The sequence below is a fragment of the Bufo bufo genome, chromosome 8 (genome assembly GCF_905171765.1).
Source record: "Bufo bufo chromosome 8, aBufBuf1.1, whole genome shotgun sequence".
NCBI lineage: Eukaryota > Metazoa > Chordata > Amphibia > Anura > Bufonidae > Bufo > Bufo bufo.
Window position 1 is genome coordinate 38,469,921 of NC_053396.1, and position 19,338 is coordinate 38,489,258.

At 43.3% G+C, this 19,338-nt stretch overlaps 1 protein-coding gene across 3 annotated transcripts in view; it reads left to right on the forward strand.

Annotated features, from left to right (window-relative positions):
- LOC120978258 (spermatid perinuclear RNA binding protein) overlaps positions 1–8,454 on the forward strand; it is an 81,305-nt gene extending 72,851 nt beyond the window's left edge. For 2 of the 3 annotated variants that reach the window (XM_040406491.1, XM_040406492.1), the window contains exons 14-17: positions 651–791; positions 3,904–4,027; positions 5,172–5,216; positions 7,920–8,451. In XM_040406491.1, the coding sequence (XP_040262425.1) occupies positions 651–791; positions 3,904–4,027; positions 5,172–5,216; positions 7,920–7,996 (387 nt within the window). In that variant the 3' untranslated portion in view covers positions 7,997–8,451. Of the gene's footprint in view, positions 1–650; positions 792–3,903; positions 4,028–5,171; positions 5,217–7,919 lie in introns of all 3 variants that reach the window. The other variant, XM_040406493.1, reaches the window with a different exon arrangement.
- The last annotated feature ends 10,884 nt before the right edge of the window (positions 8,455–19,338 follow it).

Genomic DNA, 19,338 nt, shown 5'->3' on the forward strand with positions numbered 1-19,338 from the left:
GTTCACTTCGTATTCTGTCCCCTGCGATCCTCTCCTCTCTACCCTTACGATAGAACTGGCATACTTAAAGGGGTATTCCACAGGGCAAGGGATAACTATTAGAAGGGGGGGGGGGGTCCTACCACTGGTTCCCCCAGCTATCTCCATAATTCCCATAGAAATGAATGGAGCAGCCACACGTATGTCCGACTTGCCGCTCCCGTTATCGTGATCAGTGGGGGTCCCAGTGATGGCACACACACTGATCTCCTTTGGAATACCCCTTAATGAGGATATTCATTTTTATTGGTTAGCTGTACTTAGAAACTGAATATATAGTACCAGCCACATCCCTCCACTCCTGGCACCAATGGGGTAGAGACCCTTTCTTTTGGCGCTCCTTATGTTTGCTCCTACGTTGTTTTTAGGACAACTGTAGTGTTTACACCCCCTGAGGGATATTTTATAGAAGTAATATTTGAGGAAAATGTGATTTGTAGTGATTTCTATCACTTTATAGCACATTGGTGTGATTCTTAGGACCCACCTACAAGTATGTACCTGTATGAATGATGTATGAAAATGTCCATTCATCTGCAGTTTCCATTAGATTGCCACTGGTGTATTGCAGACTTTTTATTAATCACTTAGAATATCTGTTTGTATCATAGGTTGAAGTGGACACACAGAAGTTCAGAGGCGCTGGTCCAAACAAGAAAGTAGCGAAAGCCAGTGCAGCACTCGCTGCTCTTGAGAAACTCTTCTCCGGGCCAAATGCAGTAAATATCAAGAAGAAAAAGATTACTCCACAGGTGAGGTGCCCACGTTATGTAGCAGGACAAGCACATCACAGCGCCATCCCCAGGTGTATTGGTCTTTTTTGGCCTTATTCGCACTTGCAGATTTGGTCAGTATTTTGAAGCTAAAAGCAGATGTGGATCCTAAACACAGAGGAAATATTATGGAAAGTCTTGCTCGTTGATTTTAAAATACTGCAGCAAAATAGTGTCCAAAGCTGCAGCATGTGAATAAGGGTGCATTCACACGACCTTGTGTTTTTTGCGGTCTGCAAAGAATACAAATGGCGTCCATGTTGCATCAGTTTTTGTAGCAATGGACCCATTGTAGCAATGCCTATTCTTTTTTGCAGGACTGCGGAACGGGCATACGGATGCTGACCGCACACAGTGTGCTCTCTACGTTTCTTGCGGCCCCATTAAAATGAATGGGTCCACATCTGATCCTCCATAAATCCGGATCACATGTGGACCAAAAATACGATTGTGTGAATGGGTTGTAAGGCATACGGGACGTGATCCTTCCATGGATATGTAACTATGCGGATTTCAGTGGGCAGGGAGATACATTTATTTCTGTCTCATTAGCTGGTACCTTGATATTGTATCTCGGCAGTGTCACAGAAATCGGTTGCTGGATGCCAATGCGTTTGCCATTCTTAAAGTCAAAACTCTTTAGATATTGAAACAGAAAATAAAATGCCTGCGTAAAAATGTTCCACTTGGTGTCTAAGAACTCTTGTTCATGGCGCCAGCATCCGTTTCTGTTTTTGGAGACAGGTTTTGGTGAATGTGGGGCTAGCGTGTGCCACAAGGCTCACAGGTGCCATAGACTACTTGTCACTCTAAAGTTACTCTAGCTCCCATTCCTCCTTTGTTTGTTTTTTATATTGACCTCTTTTGCAGTTTTCTCTTACCCCCCATGTTTGAATCCTACTTCCTGGTTTGTCATGTGACTGGTGTCCCATCATGCCTTAGGGCAATGAGATGTGACACTAACCACACCCCCTCGTTCCGTCCAATAAGGTTCCAATGTGGGATGTAACCAACGGCAACTGAAAATTTAAACTGATTTGCCGCAGGGTGCAATGATAGGCTAGGGGGTATTTGGGAAAAGTGAAAAATGTAATATCTGTTGGGTGGGATACATTTATATTAGGGACACTGCCTCTTAACGTCTTTGTACCATATAGACTGACCCAATTTTTTGCCTTGGTGATTTAAACCTGCACAGTTGCACCATTGACCAACATGCTGCCATTTAAGACATACAAGGGGGGGGGGGGGGGGTTACATCACCTCCTATGTCACTTTGTTCCAGTAGAAGGTCTCCATACTCATATGTACATATACTGTATATAGCTTTCTGATCTGGAATACGGCATGTGTGCTGTAGAGAATTCACAGTGTGCTGTGTATTAATACACACAAACCAGCATAAAAAGCACAGAAATAACCCATTACAGCAATCTCCTCAAGTGGATAATCACATGTATGTCAAGGCAAGTGTTATATGGGAAAACGAGGGCGGGGGTTGTCTAAGAAGCAGAGCCTCACATTAAAATAAGACTACTAATATACTATGAGCGCCTGGATGCAAATTCTTCTCCTGCTCCGACTTTGATCCCGGACTGAAAAATGATTGACTTTGCTGTTGAACTGTTTGCCTGGGGGAATCCGATTTGCAGGATATTTTCCATGTGCCTGTATGCCAGAGCTCTCCTGAATATACTTGTAAGGACATTGTGGATTTTCCTGTTCTCGAATTAAACTGAATACCGCCAATATTAGCATGATATCTATTTGTGCCTTAGGAATCCTTACAGCGTGTTAGCTGTAGAACGTTAAAAGGGCATTTGGGTAGGTTCAGCGCATGGGTTTCAACGCGGATTTGGTGCCGAAAACCAGGCTGAACCTGCTGTGGAACCACCTCCTCTTGTTTTCAATGAGAGACTGCACCACGGTTCATGCGGCCAAGGGTTTTTGCCACGTGGTTTTCAAGATTGCGCCAAGATATTTCCAGATCCATTCTTGGCCTAGTTACCACGCAGTCCCCTGTCAAAGCCACAGCGGGAGCCTGCTTGCAGTTTAGCTCCATTTAAGGCTTTCACACTTGCGTTCTTGTTTTCCGGTATTGAGATCCTGCAAGCTGCAGTTTTGTGTCCAGTCAAAAAAAAACGGATCTGGCACTGAAAACAATGTAAGTCAATGGTGATGGATCCGTTTTTTATGGAGCATAAGAAAGCGGATCCTTCACCCATTGACTTTCCATGTATTTGAAAGTATTGATTTCACACAACTGCATGCTAACGGAACGGACGCATCCTGATGTGCAAAACCAAAACAGATCCGTTTAATTCCAGTATTGAGATCTCAATACCAGAATGAAAACCCATGTCAGAAGCCACGGCACAGTAGTTTCTGCAGTGAAATAGGTGAAAAAATCCTCCGCACTGCCCACACTATTTTTTGGTAAGGGCCTCATGATGAATTGTTGAACCTCGCTGCATACACGGGTGAATAAAAGACGGGTTAGCTGTGAACATTTCTGCTAGAATAGACATTTCTATCCAACGTTTTTGACAAATCCCGCACAACAGTAAGATGGCGAGCTGGAGCCTAAGTGTACACGTTCTGCTGTGTAAATGAGGCCAGACATGGCGCCAACTCCCGAGTATTACATCAGGGCTTTTATGCAGCAGGGATACGTTGCATTAATTATGAAGTTGACAGTTCAGTTTCATTAGAAAGCCAGTGCAGAGATGAATTCAGCGATGTTCTCCTCCGCAGCTCTCTGCGCTTCCATTTGGCCGTCGCTGTTAATGCTGGTGGAGTTCATTTGGCGGTTGGGTATGACTTGTTCCCAGACTGAGCAGGAAGCAGCAGAGCTCGCGCTCTCCCTGTCCAGCTGTAGGAAATGTGGGTTATTTCTGCGCCAGTCTAGGAAGCCAGATACATCTGTTTTCTGTGCACTTCACCGGGAGTAGTGAATTGATGGATTTCCAAGTATGTAAAATGATTTCACAGATTAGGCTTAAGCAACAGTAACGCAGCTTCTTATAAAACCAGCAGTGGCTCGTACCGTTCATTCTGTGATTGATTCCATTTTCTTTCCGTGTAATCTCAGACAAAAGGAGTAGTCAGCACAGCGGTATCCGCCGCCGTACAGGCAGCTCGAGGACGTGGACGAGTGGCATTGGCACGGGGAGCCTTTGTGGGGGCTGCAGCTGCTCCTGGCTACATTACTCAAGGTATATATGTCAGGGCCATTTCCATGTCTCAGCGGCTATGGGTGGCATGATTTATTATTGCATTGTGCCCATTTCTGCTATTAAAAAAAAAAAAAAAACATTTTTCCATTTGGTCTTTGTTTCAAATTTTCAACAGTTTGTCCTCTGCAGACTTCAGGGTGTCAATGGTTCTACAGCAGGTATGCTCAACCTGCGGCCCTCCAGCTGTTGCAAAACTCCCAGCATGCCCGAACAGCCTACAGCTATCAGCCTACAGCAGGACATTGTGGGAGTTGTAGTTTTACAACAGCTGGAGGGCCGCAGGTTGGGCATGCCTGTTCTACAGACTGGACTTTGTTAGAGAGCTGGCTCGACATGTAGCTATTATCTGTACTTTCCTGACAGCTCATAAACACTCATTCAAACTGAAATTGTATCAGTTAGATCATAATTTAGCATAAATGAGTGTTTAATAGCCGTGTGTAATGACTGCTCCCCCCATCCCCAATGTCTGGGCCCCTTGTATACATTATACTTACCTGCTCCCAGCACCAGCGACGCTCCGGATCCCTGCACGGCTGCCGGGGAACAGATGAGTATAATTTATACGAGGGGCCTGGGCATTGGGGGGGTCATTATAGGATAACTCCTTTAAAGATGCACTCTCACAAAAAAATGTATTCTCTGACCTGTTAGAAAGGTACATGATGTAAACTGTAGTGAAGGTAATTTCCCTGCCAGTGACTGTATTTGTAAGTTATCCTTTCCCCTCTGATCCTCAGCTGTGTCATGTGATCAGCACTCTGACTTTCCAAAGCACACAGCATCTTATTGTGGACAGGAAGCCCGTTTCTCTGTGTATTCCTATGGGAGCCTCACTCTCAGTCTCGTAGGAATGAATAGAGAAGTAACTGACTTCCTATCCTGTGTCAGTCGGAAATCAGAGTGCTGGTCACATGACACAGCTGAGGATCAGAAGGGAGGTTATAACTCACAAATACAGTCACTGGTAGGAGGTTACCTTCACTACAGTATACATCATGTACCCTTCTAACAGGTCAGAGAATACAAAAGTGTGTGGGAGTGCTTCTTTAAAGTGTAAGAGCATCTTTTTAACAGGATAGGACATTTAACGGGTGTTTAATCTTTTCATGTTTTTTTTTAGGTTATGCAGCCCCGTATGGATACAGCGCTGCTGCACCCGCTTATGGTATGTTCACACTTTGGAAATTTATAGTTAAGTGTATGTGCTGCTGTGTCAATGTATAGAACTCTTTTCTGTCCTATGACAGCATATCCACTTTAGTTTAAAAAAAAGAGAAGTTAAAGGGGTTGTGTCACTTCAGCATAGCATTTATCATGTAGATGACGTTAATACAAGCCACTTACTAATGTATTGTGATTCTCCATATTGCTTCCTTTGCTGGCCGGATTCATTTTTCCATGGTTATGACCTCCTTGTAATCCAGCAGCGGTTGTCGTGCTTGCACACTATAGGAAAAAGTGCGCTCCAGCAGTCTCAGCCACCAGAGACGCCGGCACTTTTTCCTATAGTGTGCAAGCACGCCCACCGCAGACACGCAAAACCATCAGCTTTTCCCTAAACAGACCCTGGCGCATCGATCGTGTGAAATAAGCCTAGCAGGTTAAACGGGTAAATGAAGGGGCTGTTTAATGTATTGTCATGAAGGTTTCTGATTTCTGCACTAGAACGTTCTGCGGTGGACAGTTTCTAAGCAGAACTTCACGCTGTGCCCTCGCTTTTCAGCACCAGCTTCTCCGGTGAACACTTCGCTTTTTCTGTGCGTCTTGCTGTGCTGAAGAAATACTCGTTTCTGCCGCAGAGTGGTGGCTGAAGTAAACTCTATGGGGGGATTGCACCCTCTGGTTCTCTCTTATTTCCACAGACAATACAACAATAACCACATTTTGATGTATTTGTAGCTAAAGTTAAAGGGGTCGGCCACTTTCTGGTTATTGTTGACCATTGTATTTTTGAGGACTTACTTGAAAGTCTTTCTTGAAATTCTGCACCATTTTCTATATTTCATAAGGAATGTCCTCTTGTTTACAACGTCTTTTGTGCTGCCCACATCGAGATCCTGTCCATAAAATGGCTGCTGATAGAGGGTCATGTGACCAGGCAGATCACCTCCATTCAAATACACCACCTCTGCCATCTGCACTTGTTTGGATGGAGGAGACATCGCATGGAGGTGATTTGCCTGGTCACATGACCCTCCATCAGTGGCCATTTTCTGGATAGGACCTCTGTGGACAGTACGGAAAGGCTTTGTAAACAAGGGAGCAGACATTATAAAAAATATAGATAATGGTGCAGATTTTCAACAAAGACTATAATAGTAAGTGCCATGCAATCATGTCACAAACACATTGGTCAACAATATCCAGAAAGTGGCCTTCCCCTTTAAAGAAGCAGCTCCAGATAAAGTCCTCAGTTTACATACACCTTGTCCACATTCATTAAAACTGTGTTTTACGCAGTTGCTGACATTTCCTCTCTTAGATCTGACTTCTGAGTCCCTGGGAATGGGATGAAAGAAAGGCGAAACACATTATTGTCTCTAGTATTATTCTGACACTTCACGTTCTTGCAATCTACTCATGATCCTAGTTGACCTAAGAGACTTAAATGTCAGCTGTATGTCAACTTAGGACTTCAGCTGTATGTACAGCAGAGCTGCGCTCCTTGTACCTGCCGCCTGAGTGACTAGTAACTCGTCACTGTCCAGGTATTTGTTAGACTATCCCTCACACACTTGAGGGAGCTCCTTGTGGGCCTGAACCTTATCCTGCAGTGTGGTTGTATATACAGGCAAGGGGCCATCTGAAATTGGTGGGAAAAGAGGCTCCTCCGAAGATGCATTTAGCCATAGGATTTATGGGAATTCCCAGTCTGTTACAGAAACCTCTGCTCTGCATCATGGTGGTCTTCAGGAGAGATCTCAAGCTCTATGTAATATATGTTTTGGAACATTTAGGTAACGATTGCTAAATATAGATGGCAATGAGTTTGTTTGTTTTATTAAAGGGGGGTATCCCACCTTAGACATTTGGGATATACCATAAGTGTCTAATACATGCAGGACCCACAACTATGTCTTGACTCTAGTCCCACCTGCAGAAACCACCACACCTTAGACAGGTAGAGAATGAGTGGCTCATGGAAAACCAAGCAAGCGGGCCAGCCTTTTTCTCCACAGTCTTCCTAATGACCCCCATACATTGACAGGGGCACACAATGTGGACTCCTTATGTGTAGTAGTACTCATGTATGACTGCAAATAATAGTCCAGAATCGTGGCGACAGATTCCCTTTAAATGATCACTCTTAGGCCTCATGCATTATTTACATTATTTATTAGCACACTGTCCCATTCATCTCTTTGGGGCCATGCACACATTCGTATTTTTGCCAGCGTCACTGCTGAAGACAGTCATTGGCTGCAGCAAAGCATGTGACCATGCTGCGCCGATTATAAACACTGCAGGGACTGTAAAATGGACGCACTGGAGGCAGCGTGGAGAACCGGCGCAGGTAAGTATGAATCCCCAGCTTAGTGAATTTCTAAAATGACATTATTTCCGGAGAATCCCTTTAAGCCTAATTCACAGTCAATGATTTCCATCAGTGATTGTTAACCAAAACCAGGAGCAGATCCTACACACAGATATGGAAAGATGTGCACCTGGTTTTGGCTCACAATCACTGATGCAAATCGCTGAACGAACACTGACCTATGATTGATTTAGTCCTTATCTGATAATATGGACCTCCTATCGGATTCTGACCCCCATTGGGCGTGCATCCTGATAATGGTCAGTGTTGGTGATGCACTTGGTAAGCCTGCATGAAACCATTGTACTTACAGTGACTATTTTTTCTTTCCAGGAATCCCGAAGAGGATGGTTCTATTACCAGTTATGAAATTTCCAGCATATCCAGTTCCCCACTACTCCTTTTTTTAACACAACGGACCAGACAGTCCAGAATGTCGGAGATGGAGCTTATTTTCTTTGACCGTGGGATTTTCTTTGTAAAGACCCTTTTTTTCCTACTTTTTTTATTTTAACAAAAAAAAAAAAAAAAAACTACATTTAGTTCTTAAAAACTTGAAGAAAATTGTACTGTGAAATGTTACCTCATTTACAGATAAATTAACTCTTTTACTGCCAGTAGGCACAGCCATGTATAGAAAGTCTTATCTGACAACAGAGGTAGGAAGCCTTCTGTCTTAGGGAAGATGTAGATGATAAAAAGACATAACTTTTAAATGAAGAAAGAGACTGTAAAATTAATAAATACATTTGTGAAGGATGTATGATATCAAACTGATAAGAAAATAAAATGTTTTGTCCTACACGCGTGCAGCATCTACTTCCAGGGTCAGGACAGAAGAGAAAACATTTGGCAGCTTTTTTTTTTTTTTTTCTTCTCCTCTAGGTTCACCTTTCTTGTACCAGAATAGATTATTCTTGGCACAAAGACTGGGCGTCATTAGACCATTAACCGTTTAATTGCCAAGGAAATATGTCATACTTCGACTGTAACTTCTTGCCGCAGCTAGATGTCACATCTTGGTATCGTTAAAGCCAAAAAGTGTAGCTTTTGCATGATATCATATTCCATATTTAGATCCCATAAACTGGCCTGAGCACTCACGTGAGATAGGGCCCCAGCATGGTAAGTTGTACTTCTTTAAGGTGGCTATACACACTAGTCTAAAGTTGATCAAAGTGGACAATTTGTCAGTTGAAATTTAAAGGGGTTTTCCGAAGAAAAATATTCTACAGCTTTCAAACCAGCACCTGGATCTGAATACTTTTGTCATTGCATGTAATTAAAAATGTATTATAGCTATTGAGGTAATCATTGAATTCTATCTGTATAGCGCCACCTGCTGTTTGCATTTTTTCTAATTTCTCTATCCTGCTCACTGAGCTGGAAGCACATGCTCAGTTCCACCCTTCAACTGCCCCCAGTTGCAGCAGAAAGGACATGCCCCCAAAGTAGATAGATTGACATAAATCTAGCAGAACAATTGGAGCAATGGTTGGGGAGATCTCTCGATCTGCTGGTTATAGCTTTATTAGAAAGAGGTTGTCATGTACTAGATAAGGGATGCTCGACCTGCGGCTGTTGCCCTCCAGCTGTTGTAAAACTCCCACCATGCCCTGCTGTAGGCTGTCCGAGAATGATGGGAGTTGTAGTTTTGCAACAGCTGGAGGGCCGCAGGTTGAGCATGCCTGTACTAGATTATGGTTTTCATCTTTTACATTATTCATGGGATAGCCCCTTTAACAATGTACATTCATTTTAGCCGACAAACTATAGACCTTTATCGTTTTAAAAGTCAGCCACGTTTAATATTTTCGTACGATAGTCGGATAAAAGACCTTTCCTTCAAGGAAAGATGGTTTGTGAATGATTTCTCTTGGAAGAAAGATCTTTCTGGAATCCTTCTTTCAATCGTTCAATTTCATTGAACATATATTGGCAGTTTGAACAACTGTAATGGCCAATATGGACTAAAATTTGTATGGCCGTGTCTACGAAATGAATGTTCACCAGATTGTTTAAATGTTCAACGATCAACCAAAGTCTATCTAATGTGTATGACCAGCTTTAGTCCTGGGTCTTTGTTAGGGAGGGGTGGAAGCTGAAAGTGACTTCAGAGAGTAAGATCCGTCTGATACTGTCATCTCTGCCTTGTACAGTCTCCAGTGACCCAGTGGAGCAACTCAGGAACTTTTCTTCATGTTATCACCCTCCTTACCAGTCAGAGAGGATATCTGCTCTATTGTCACATTTGGGGATAGCTTCTACTAAAGAGTGAGAAATGCAACAGTTGTGCATCTTGTCACCGCCTGTCCTTTTATCAGGACATTTGACACCTCTGTGATTCAGATACCTGCTGGTATATGGATCATGGATATTTGTGGTCTCTTCAACACCGGTGATTATTTGATATGTCCATATAGACATAACTAGCATGTATTAAACTATTTTATGGCAAATTATCGCACCCTGCACTCCAGAATTCTGATTTTAAAAGTTGGAAAATAGTTTTTTGTGATTTTTTTTATTTTATTTTTTTTCATTTTTTTTTTTTTTGGGGGGGGGTGGCTTATTTGCATTTTTACACTCATTCAGTTTTGGAAAGTAGGTATGGTTAGCTTAAAGGGGCTCCCGGGGAGTCAAAAAAATTGAAAGTATTGAAAAAAAAAATAACATGTTAAAGAGGTTATCTGGGTTCAGGGCTGAAATCGGACGTAAGTTCCCCTTACTCACTTTTAGCATGTAGGATACGAATACCTGCCTCTAAAACTGCCCAGAACAGCACTATACACCGCCTACTTGAGCCGGTGTAGTCACCATGCATAGTCTCCACCTAGCATAGTGTTGTAAAGCCTGGCACGTCACCGGCTCACAACAAACAGGCCATGCCCTGCGTGATGCAAGGGGAGCATAGAAGCAAGGAAATACTCTGATTCTCCACTCGTACTTGGTAAAGGAGTGAGCGAGAGCTTATATACGGGTTCAGCCCTGAACCCTGACAACCCTTTTAATATAAATAATAGGAGAGTTGATAAACTGAACTGTTTGCTAATGACACCCCTCAGCAGTGTCTGGTCCCTCGTTCCAGCTTGTAAATACAAAGTGAGCTCTGTTCAGATAGATACAGATGAGAGATTATCTCATTGTGATCTGTCCATAAGGCACCATTCACGCGACCATATGGCCGCCGTTCCTGTCTTGCGGACCGCAAAACACAGGCACCAGCCGTGTGAACTCCGTACTACAGAATGGGTCTGTGATCCGCAAAAGATAGAACATGTCCTATCTTTTGCAGTGCAGAGACACGGATTGGAAGCCCACAGAAACGGGTCTGTGCCTCAGCACTGCAAAAGATAAGAGATGTCCTGTCTTTTGCCATATCTTGCGGATCACGGACTTATTCAAGTCAATGGGTCTGCACCGTAGTTTGAAGTTCAAACAACTGGTGCCTGTGTTTTGCGGAGAGCCCCTACGATTGTGTAAATGGGCCCTAATATAGTGCTTTACAGGCAGAGATTGGAGCTTCCACATGGCTCCTGAGCTTTGCCTTCTGACTCAGGCCGCCCTGCTTGTGTTTAGGACGGATTCCAGACTGAATAATATGGCAGCAGCCATTTTAATTTCTTCGCTGATTGGCTCGTTTTGTCTAGGGGGCATTCTAAATCATTGGAGGCTTTCGAGCCAAGTGTGGCAGTTTCCTGAAATTGCGCAGTTTGTGGACTGTTCTCGTTTTGATGTGGAGAAAGTGTATCGTGAGTGGACAAATGGCACCATCGTGAATAAGCAACGTGGAAATGTCGGCTACGAAGGTACATGAGGGTGGACTGACAAGCTCACTGCAAAAATTAACCAACGGGCTGCCAGACATGTTCAGCGAACCCTACTGTGTATGGGCTCCGAAGCAGACGGATGGTCACTGCACCTCTGCTAACAAAATTGCATCGGTAGAAAAGGTTTCACTTTTTCAGTAGTATGGGAATTGGACGTCCGCGGTAAGGGTTGCTTTCTCCGATGAGTCATGTTTTCTGCTTCATTGAATGGATGGATGGTGGCTTGTCAGGTGAGAAACACCAGAGAACAAACCCCCTGCAACCATTGCTGGAGGTGGCAGCATTATGGTCTGGGGAATGTTTTCAAGGCATTCTCTGGGTCCACTCATTCATGTGAAAGGTATCCTCAACTGATTTAGGCATGAATCCATTCTTGCAGATTACATACAGGCAACATCACATGGCTAGAAATGCCCAACATTGGAAGAGCATGACCAAGACTTTCAGGTGCTACCCCGGCCCCCTAATTCCCCAGAATGGAACCCATTTGAGCACCTGTGGGACCAACTTGATTGTCGTGTTTTCTCTATGAATCCTCCCCCACGCACCCTCCAGCAGCTGTGGGATGCTCTGCGAGTCAGCATCGCTCCACATACTTGTGACAACCTACCAGGACCTTACGGAGTCACTCGCAGCCCTTCAGGAGCTACTCTGGATATTAGGTGCTGGTCATAATAATGTGAGTCAACTGTGTATATACATGTAATAGGTTGGTAAAAAGCATAATGGGGAGTTCCAGTTTAGTTTTTGTTGCTGTTGGCTTTACATACTGTAGATTGCTTAAAGGGATGCATAGCTATAGAAGCGAGGTCAGTGCTCTTAATTTTTAATATTAAAATTATTTTAAATGTGATTCCAGTGTGCTAACCTTGGATCCCACAGCGGTAGTTATACTGTTTGGCCATTCAGGTGGCTGTAATATAAATGCATTTCTGGGTCAGTTTTATGGCTACCACATATGGGCCCTCCCTGTGTGTTCAGACAGCACCAAACTGAGATAACAACAGAGCCCCCCATAAAATCTCTACTATGACCCATATGAGACTGCCATGATATGGATAAATGTAAAGGTCTGTCTGTGTCATGGCGGGTGTGATATGGGCCATCGTATCTAAGTTTTCTTAAAAAAGGAAATATCCTTCCGTTCCGGTGCTTTGTCCCTCGCTGTTTTTGCCACCTCATATGTTAATTTAGATTAACGGTACAGGGAGGAGGAGACGGCTGGGTTTCTCAGGGAGCAAAAACAGTTCACCTTCTCGTTCACCTTCGCGAAGGAGTCACCCATTTAGAAACCGGGCCGTCTCCTCCTCCCTGTACTGATGCTCTAAATTAACATATCAGACGCCAAAAACAGCGGGGCACACAGCACCGGAACGGAGGGGTATTTTAGAGAAAAAAAAAGTGCTTTCATCTGGAGGGACCGCCCTATCTGGTAAGCATGCCAGATTCTAACCCATAATCCCATGAATGGTCCTCTTTAAGTTGTAATAGCTTTGTAGATTTACATAGGACTTTAAGCAAAAACATCTACTATGCTATAGCAGCACAATATCTATACTACAACACGAGTCTTGTACATCCAGCATAGTTCTATAGTTTGCTCCTGGTTCAACCAACCATATAACGTTGAGTATTTAAATGGAACATTTCTAGTTCATCATTACACATACAATTACCAGGAAATGTATAGAGTTACAGATTTAACTCTGCACAGTAGACACTGCAGGGCATCAGAACATCTGGCAAACCCCTTTCCTAGCATCTGTTCCCTGCATTATAGGCACCGTATTAGAATAAATACTATATTCTAGTAATTAATACTATATAATGTGTGCATAAAATAATCATAACATAAGGCAGGAGTCTGCTGCGCGGCGTGCCTATGTTCTATAGCAGGGGGTTGGTCTGAGCTTGTGTTTTGAAAGCTCAGGAAAACCAAATCATCCGCTGTATAGCTCGCTGACTTCCATAATGTCTTAATTACACACAGTAGCTGTTCACCCGTCGGCAAATTGCTGCGCTGAAACAGCCGATTCTGAGTCTCAGAAGGTATCTCCCTCTCCACAGGCTTTATTAACCTTGCACTGAAGAGGCTCCGGTCTTCATTTGTGGTTTTCTACCACATTTAGCTTGATTGTTTCTGTGTTACAGATGTAAAAGGTTCAGATTCAAGAGAATAATCAAATCATTCCAGTCTTAACTGGTCTTGTGGCATCTGCATTATTCCTGGTGCTGAAATGTTGTAGAAGGAACGGTATGGGATAAGCAGTTCCCTCCATACATTGGTCCTGCTGATCTGCTACCTGAATTCACCTTGCATGCCGCAAATGAAAAGAAAGAAACAATCTTGCCTATGACTACAAAATATATGTACAGTAGTGTTCCAAAAAATAAAAACCCATCATCATTAACCTGATAAATCACTGTTTGTGGTAGAAGTGATATTACTACGTAGCAAATAATTGTAAATGTAGTAGAGTAATAGGAAAAAAAACAGACCCAAATAATTTATTGGTTAATTTAAAAGGGCGTGTTCAAAATAATAGTATTGAGGAGTTAAATTAATTAATCTGTCGAATAACAGGTGTTCATTTTGGCCCTTATTTAAAGGGGTTGTCTCATGGGGGTCATATTGCTAGGATATGCGCCCATTGTCTGTGACCCGTACCTATATTGAGAACAGAGCACCCATTCTCAAAGATGAGACAACCCCTTTAAGGTATAACAAATGTTGCACGTGTTGGTTATAGAGCATTTCCTTCTGAAATACTGGGGAAAATGGGTTGTTTCAGACATTGTTCTGATGAAGAACAAACTTGGTTAAAGTTGATTGGAGAGGGAACAACATACAGAGAAGTGCAGCAAATGATATGCTGCTTGCCTAAAATTATGTCAGATGTCTTCAAGTGGCAACCAAAACCTAAAATAAGCGGAAGGAAGCATGGAACTACTGAATGGAAGAATAGCTAAAACGACAGTGGCTCAGCCAATGATCACCTCCAGAAAGATCAAAGATGATCTGAAGTTACCAGTATGTACTGCCCCAATCAGAAGACGATTACGTGAAGCCAAGTTACCAGCAAGAACTCCCTGCAATGTCCAGTTCAGGGGCGGATTGACCATAGACCTTACAAGGAAATTTCCCGGTGGGCCAATGCCCAGGAAGCCGCCTGAGCCCTCCTCATGGCTGGCCAGTGGATGTATTTTGTGCTGCTGGTAGTATTTTGTGATGGACTGTGGTATTTGGCTTTGTTGGGGTGGTATAATGTGCCACAATTTGGGATGGCTGAACCCGCCTTCCATCAATTTGGACCCAAGTGGCCCAACAAAATGAGGCCAATTTTATTATTTTTTCCAGGGCCACTTTAAGTAACCTGTCCTCTCCAGTCCAGTTATTGAAAAAAGTCCTGAATATGTGAAAATTTGCCAAGGAACACAAATTGGACTAAAGAAAAATGCCACAACATTTTATGGACTGATTAAAGTAGAATTGTTCTTTTGGGTCTAGTGGCTGCAGAGAATATGTCAGACGGGTTGACATACTGAATTCAAGCCACAGTACACTGTGAAGATAGTAAAACATGCTAGTGCAAATAATGATATGGGGATGTTTCTCATACCATGGTGTTAGGCCTATTGATCGCATATGAGGGAACATGGATCAGTTTGAATACATCACAATACTTGGAGATCATGTTGCCCTATGTTGAAGAGAAATGCCTTTAAAATGGGTATTTCAACACCACATTGACCCAAAACACACCAGTAAGCGAACAATATCTTGGTTACAGGCAAACAGGATTGGAGGACAGAAGGTAATGGAGTGGCCAGCCCAATCCCCTGACCTCAATCTCATAGACAACTTGTAGGATGACATAAAAAATTTGGTTTATGAGACCAAACCCAAAAATGCAGAAGAACTGTGAAATGTACTGTAGTTCAAACGTTCAGGACTGGAATACCTGTTCAGTGGGGCCAGAAATCGGTCAACTCCATGTAACACAGATGTCAAGCGGTTCCCAGAAACAATGGTCATGTCACTAAATATTAGTTCTGTAATTCAAAGTAAAGTGAAATCTGAAACATTTTTTCAGTTTATATATATATATATATATATATAATATTTTTGAGTTATTAAAGAAAAATGCCATCACTGCAATCTTTTTAATAGCTATTTCTTTACTTTCTGGACAGGATTAAAGTCTTACCAGTAAATTTGCATTTATGGAAATAAAAGTTATTAGAATCATTTTGTGATTCATTTTAATTTTTAAACTCATTGTTATTTTTTTGAACACTATTGTGTACCAGCAGTAACGTTAAACTCACTTACCTAATATTGTGTCTCACTTGTGCCACCAAAACAGACCTATTGAGGCATGCACTCTACATCTGAACGTAGCAAGACTTCATTCACAGGAGCTAAAGGCTCTGTATGTTCTCCCTATGTTTGTGTGGGTTTTCTGTGGGTTCTCTGGTTTCCTCCCACACTCCAAAGACATACTGATATGACATTAGATAAATAAAAATACAGCATTAAAACAAAGTGTTTGAACGAATTGACTTCAGATCTGTGATCTGAAGCTTGATTCGCTCAACACTAGCTATAATGTTCCTCCAGGGCTTCGGTTGTAATGGCAGCTCACCTTTGACCCGAATGATCATATTTGTTTACAGAAAAAGTTACATTCTAGTCATTTATATAGTTTTACACAAAACAATATTATATGTATTTATGCATAAAACAGTTTTGCAATTATGTATTTTTAGCAAATTGGAAACAAAGTTCAGCTTTCTTTTTCTGGGCTTTTTCTACGTAGAGATATTCCCATTTGACCACTTAACCTCTTGCCGACCTAGGATGAGAATGCTCGTCCTAACTGTCCAGTACTTACGCCTTAGTACGAGCATTCTTGTCCTAGGGTTAACTGGCTGCCCCACATGCGCTGCCGTGATCAGCAGCAGGGGCCCGGCTGTTACTGACAGCGGGGCCCCTACTGTACCCACCAGCATCGGTGAAAACACTAATGCTGGAGGATTGACACTCTGTATGCCGCGGTCACGCTGACCGCGGCATACAGGGGATTTGCGGCAGCTTGTACATCCCCATCGGGTCTCTGATGGTTGCTATGGCAGCCCTGATGCATCGGAACTGCCAGCCGCAGAAGCCCAGGAGATCTAGCTACAGGGTATGTTTCCTAGGCCAGCGGTCCCCAACCGCCAGGCCGCGGCCCAGGACCGGGCCCTGGAAGATTGCTTGCCGGACCGTGGCAATACAAAGGAGCGGAGACGCCAGGAGCATGCACGTCCGATGCACACATCACACACAGTGGGCGGCCGTGCAGCGGGAAGGAAGGACAGCATTCCTTCCTTCAAACTGTGATGCCGGCGGAGGAGGGGAGGGACTGTGGCCACTGTGCCACCAATGATAATTAACTAGAGGACCTTTCATGGGTCTGGACTTTATTAACTAAGTAGCAGGAAATGTAGACCGGCGCCCAGGGATCTCCCTGCACTTACTATTATACCTGGGTGCCGCTCCATTTGCCTGCTGTGGCCCCCGTTACCGTCTCCCACGCTGTATGCTTATTACTACTATCGGAACACCAGGGAGGAGACATCAGCTTCTCTCCCTGGGCGTTCCAGTTTTTTGCATACAGCGCGGGACAAAGACGAAGCACTGAGGTGCGAAACGGCCGCCGCCTAACCCAGCTGGTGCACACTTGCATGTTGTCTGCTCTCTACCAAAAGGAATAAAGAAATGACTTCTGCAAGTACTGGTGAGTGCCACCCTTTGTCTTTTTTATGCGCAACAGTTCATTTGTATGATATAAGTGATGACAATTGTATTCCTTTTATCAGGTTTAGGCAATTGCCAGTTGAGGAGTTCTCTTTAGGATTGACTCTTTACAGGCAAGACTTCTGTAGTTATTCTAAGTCCAAACTATAGCATACTGGTACTAAATATGCTGTTTTCTACTTATCTTGAGCTATCCAATAAGGGTGTTCCCCTCGTTGCAGGCAAACACTTCTGCTTCATTATTTTCAGGATGCTCCACTAAAAAGGTTTAGGTTTTTCCACTATGTCCCGTAAGGCTTGTGTAGTGGATAAGGACAATTGTGCGCACTAATTATCCATACGTGTCCTGGAAAGTTACTCTCAGGCACTGGTGCTGATGAGGTCCATAAGCTAGATTCAGCTGTAACCCTCACTAGGCTTTCTTCATATTTAGACATAGACTTACTGTCTGGTGCTTGCCTGCTGTAGATAAATGTTAGATGTACTCCCTTTAGCCTGGCCAAGGGTCTGTTTCTCTCCTTCATACACTTGCTTTTGCTCCTCTCACTAACTACTAACTTCCTGTTCTTTTCTCAGCTAGACACACCCAAGCTATATATGTTATGTGGTGACAGCACCACCCAGGGGCGACTGGGCGTAATGACATTGCCAGTCTGAAAATAGGAAATACCATACAATGAAAATACATACATAAATAAGCAGATGTTTAAAGTGTCCCATTTACACACATATGTGGGACGCTGCAGATGTGGGCACCGCACAGGTCAATCAGGCAACAGCCGTTTCGCGCTACCTGCGCTTTCTCAAGCCTCACGTGACTCAGTCAGGGCGTGTATTAAATACATCACTCCTCCGGCCACGTCACATCAGACAGGTGAGACGGTAACTAATGAAGACTCAGAATCACATTATAATGCTCATATCAAAAAAGCCAATTCACACATAAGAAACTTCACATATAAAACCATCTCAAACAAAGACAGCTAAGTCATTTTTATCGTTTAGTCCCAATGGACCCATTGCATTGGTTTTGATTGTCCATGCCGCCTCTTTCTGAAGTAAGATGCGCTTTCTGTCTCCTCCACATTCAGGCATCTGTACCACCTCTATCCCTGCACACTTCAAAACCTTCTTTCCTACCTCCATGTTCTGTATGTATATGTTCAATTAATCGAGTTGCTCCAGCCCTACTCTCTATAGATTTTCTATGTTCCCTAAATCTCTCATAAAGGGATCTAAAAGTTTTACCTATATAGAACCTCCCACAAGGGCAAACATTCACATACACTACGAACTGTGTTTGCAAAAATGTTTAACTACATGTCCCATTCCTCCTATTCTGAGGTATCTACGTTTGTACACGAAGCTACACATAGAGCAATGCCCACATGCAAAATTACCCTACGGCAAGGGCATTGCTAGGTCAAAACATTCGGGGCCTGGGCCCCTGATGTTTTGTCCCAGGCCCCGAATATCCTGCCTGCCTGTTAGATATAACTGTTTTGTCATCCTCAGGACGGCAATACAATTGAATCTAATGCGATGCAAGAGCTGAAGGACCTGTGATTACCTCACAGGTCATGTGATCAGTTCTAAATGTAGTAGCTGAAAAGGACCTGGGATGATGTCACTATCATGTGACCAATGCAGGAGAGGACGGCTCAGCAGTGAAGAAAAGCCCTGGAAGGAGGTTGACGTGAGATCTGCTACATGAGGAGAGGTAAGTGAAGATTACTCATTGTGAGAGGCAGAGCAATGTTGGGAGTTGTAGTTATTTAACTGGAACTGTATGTTAGGGCTGAAAGGAGAGAAGTTATTTACATGGGAGAGTGAGGTGGAGTGATGTTATTTACATGGGATTGAATGTTAAGGGGTAATGTTACTTACATGGGACTGCATGTTGGAGGTGGCTGGGAAGGGGGTGGTTTTATTTACATGTGACTGTATGTTGAAGGTGTCTGGGGGAGGGAGTGATGTTATTTATATGGGACTGAATATTGAGGAGGTGATCTTATTTACATGGGACTGTATGTTGAAGGTGGCTGGGGAGGGGGTGATGTTATTTACATGGGACGGTATGCTGGAAGGAGCAGAAGAGATGGTGTGATGTTATTTACATGGG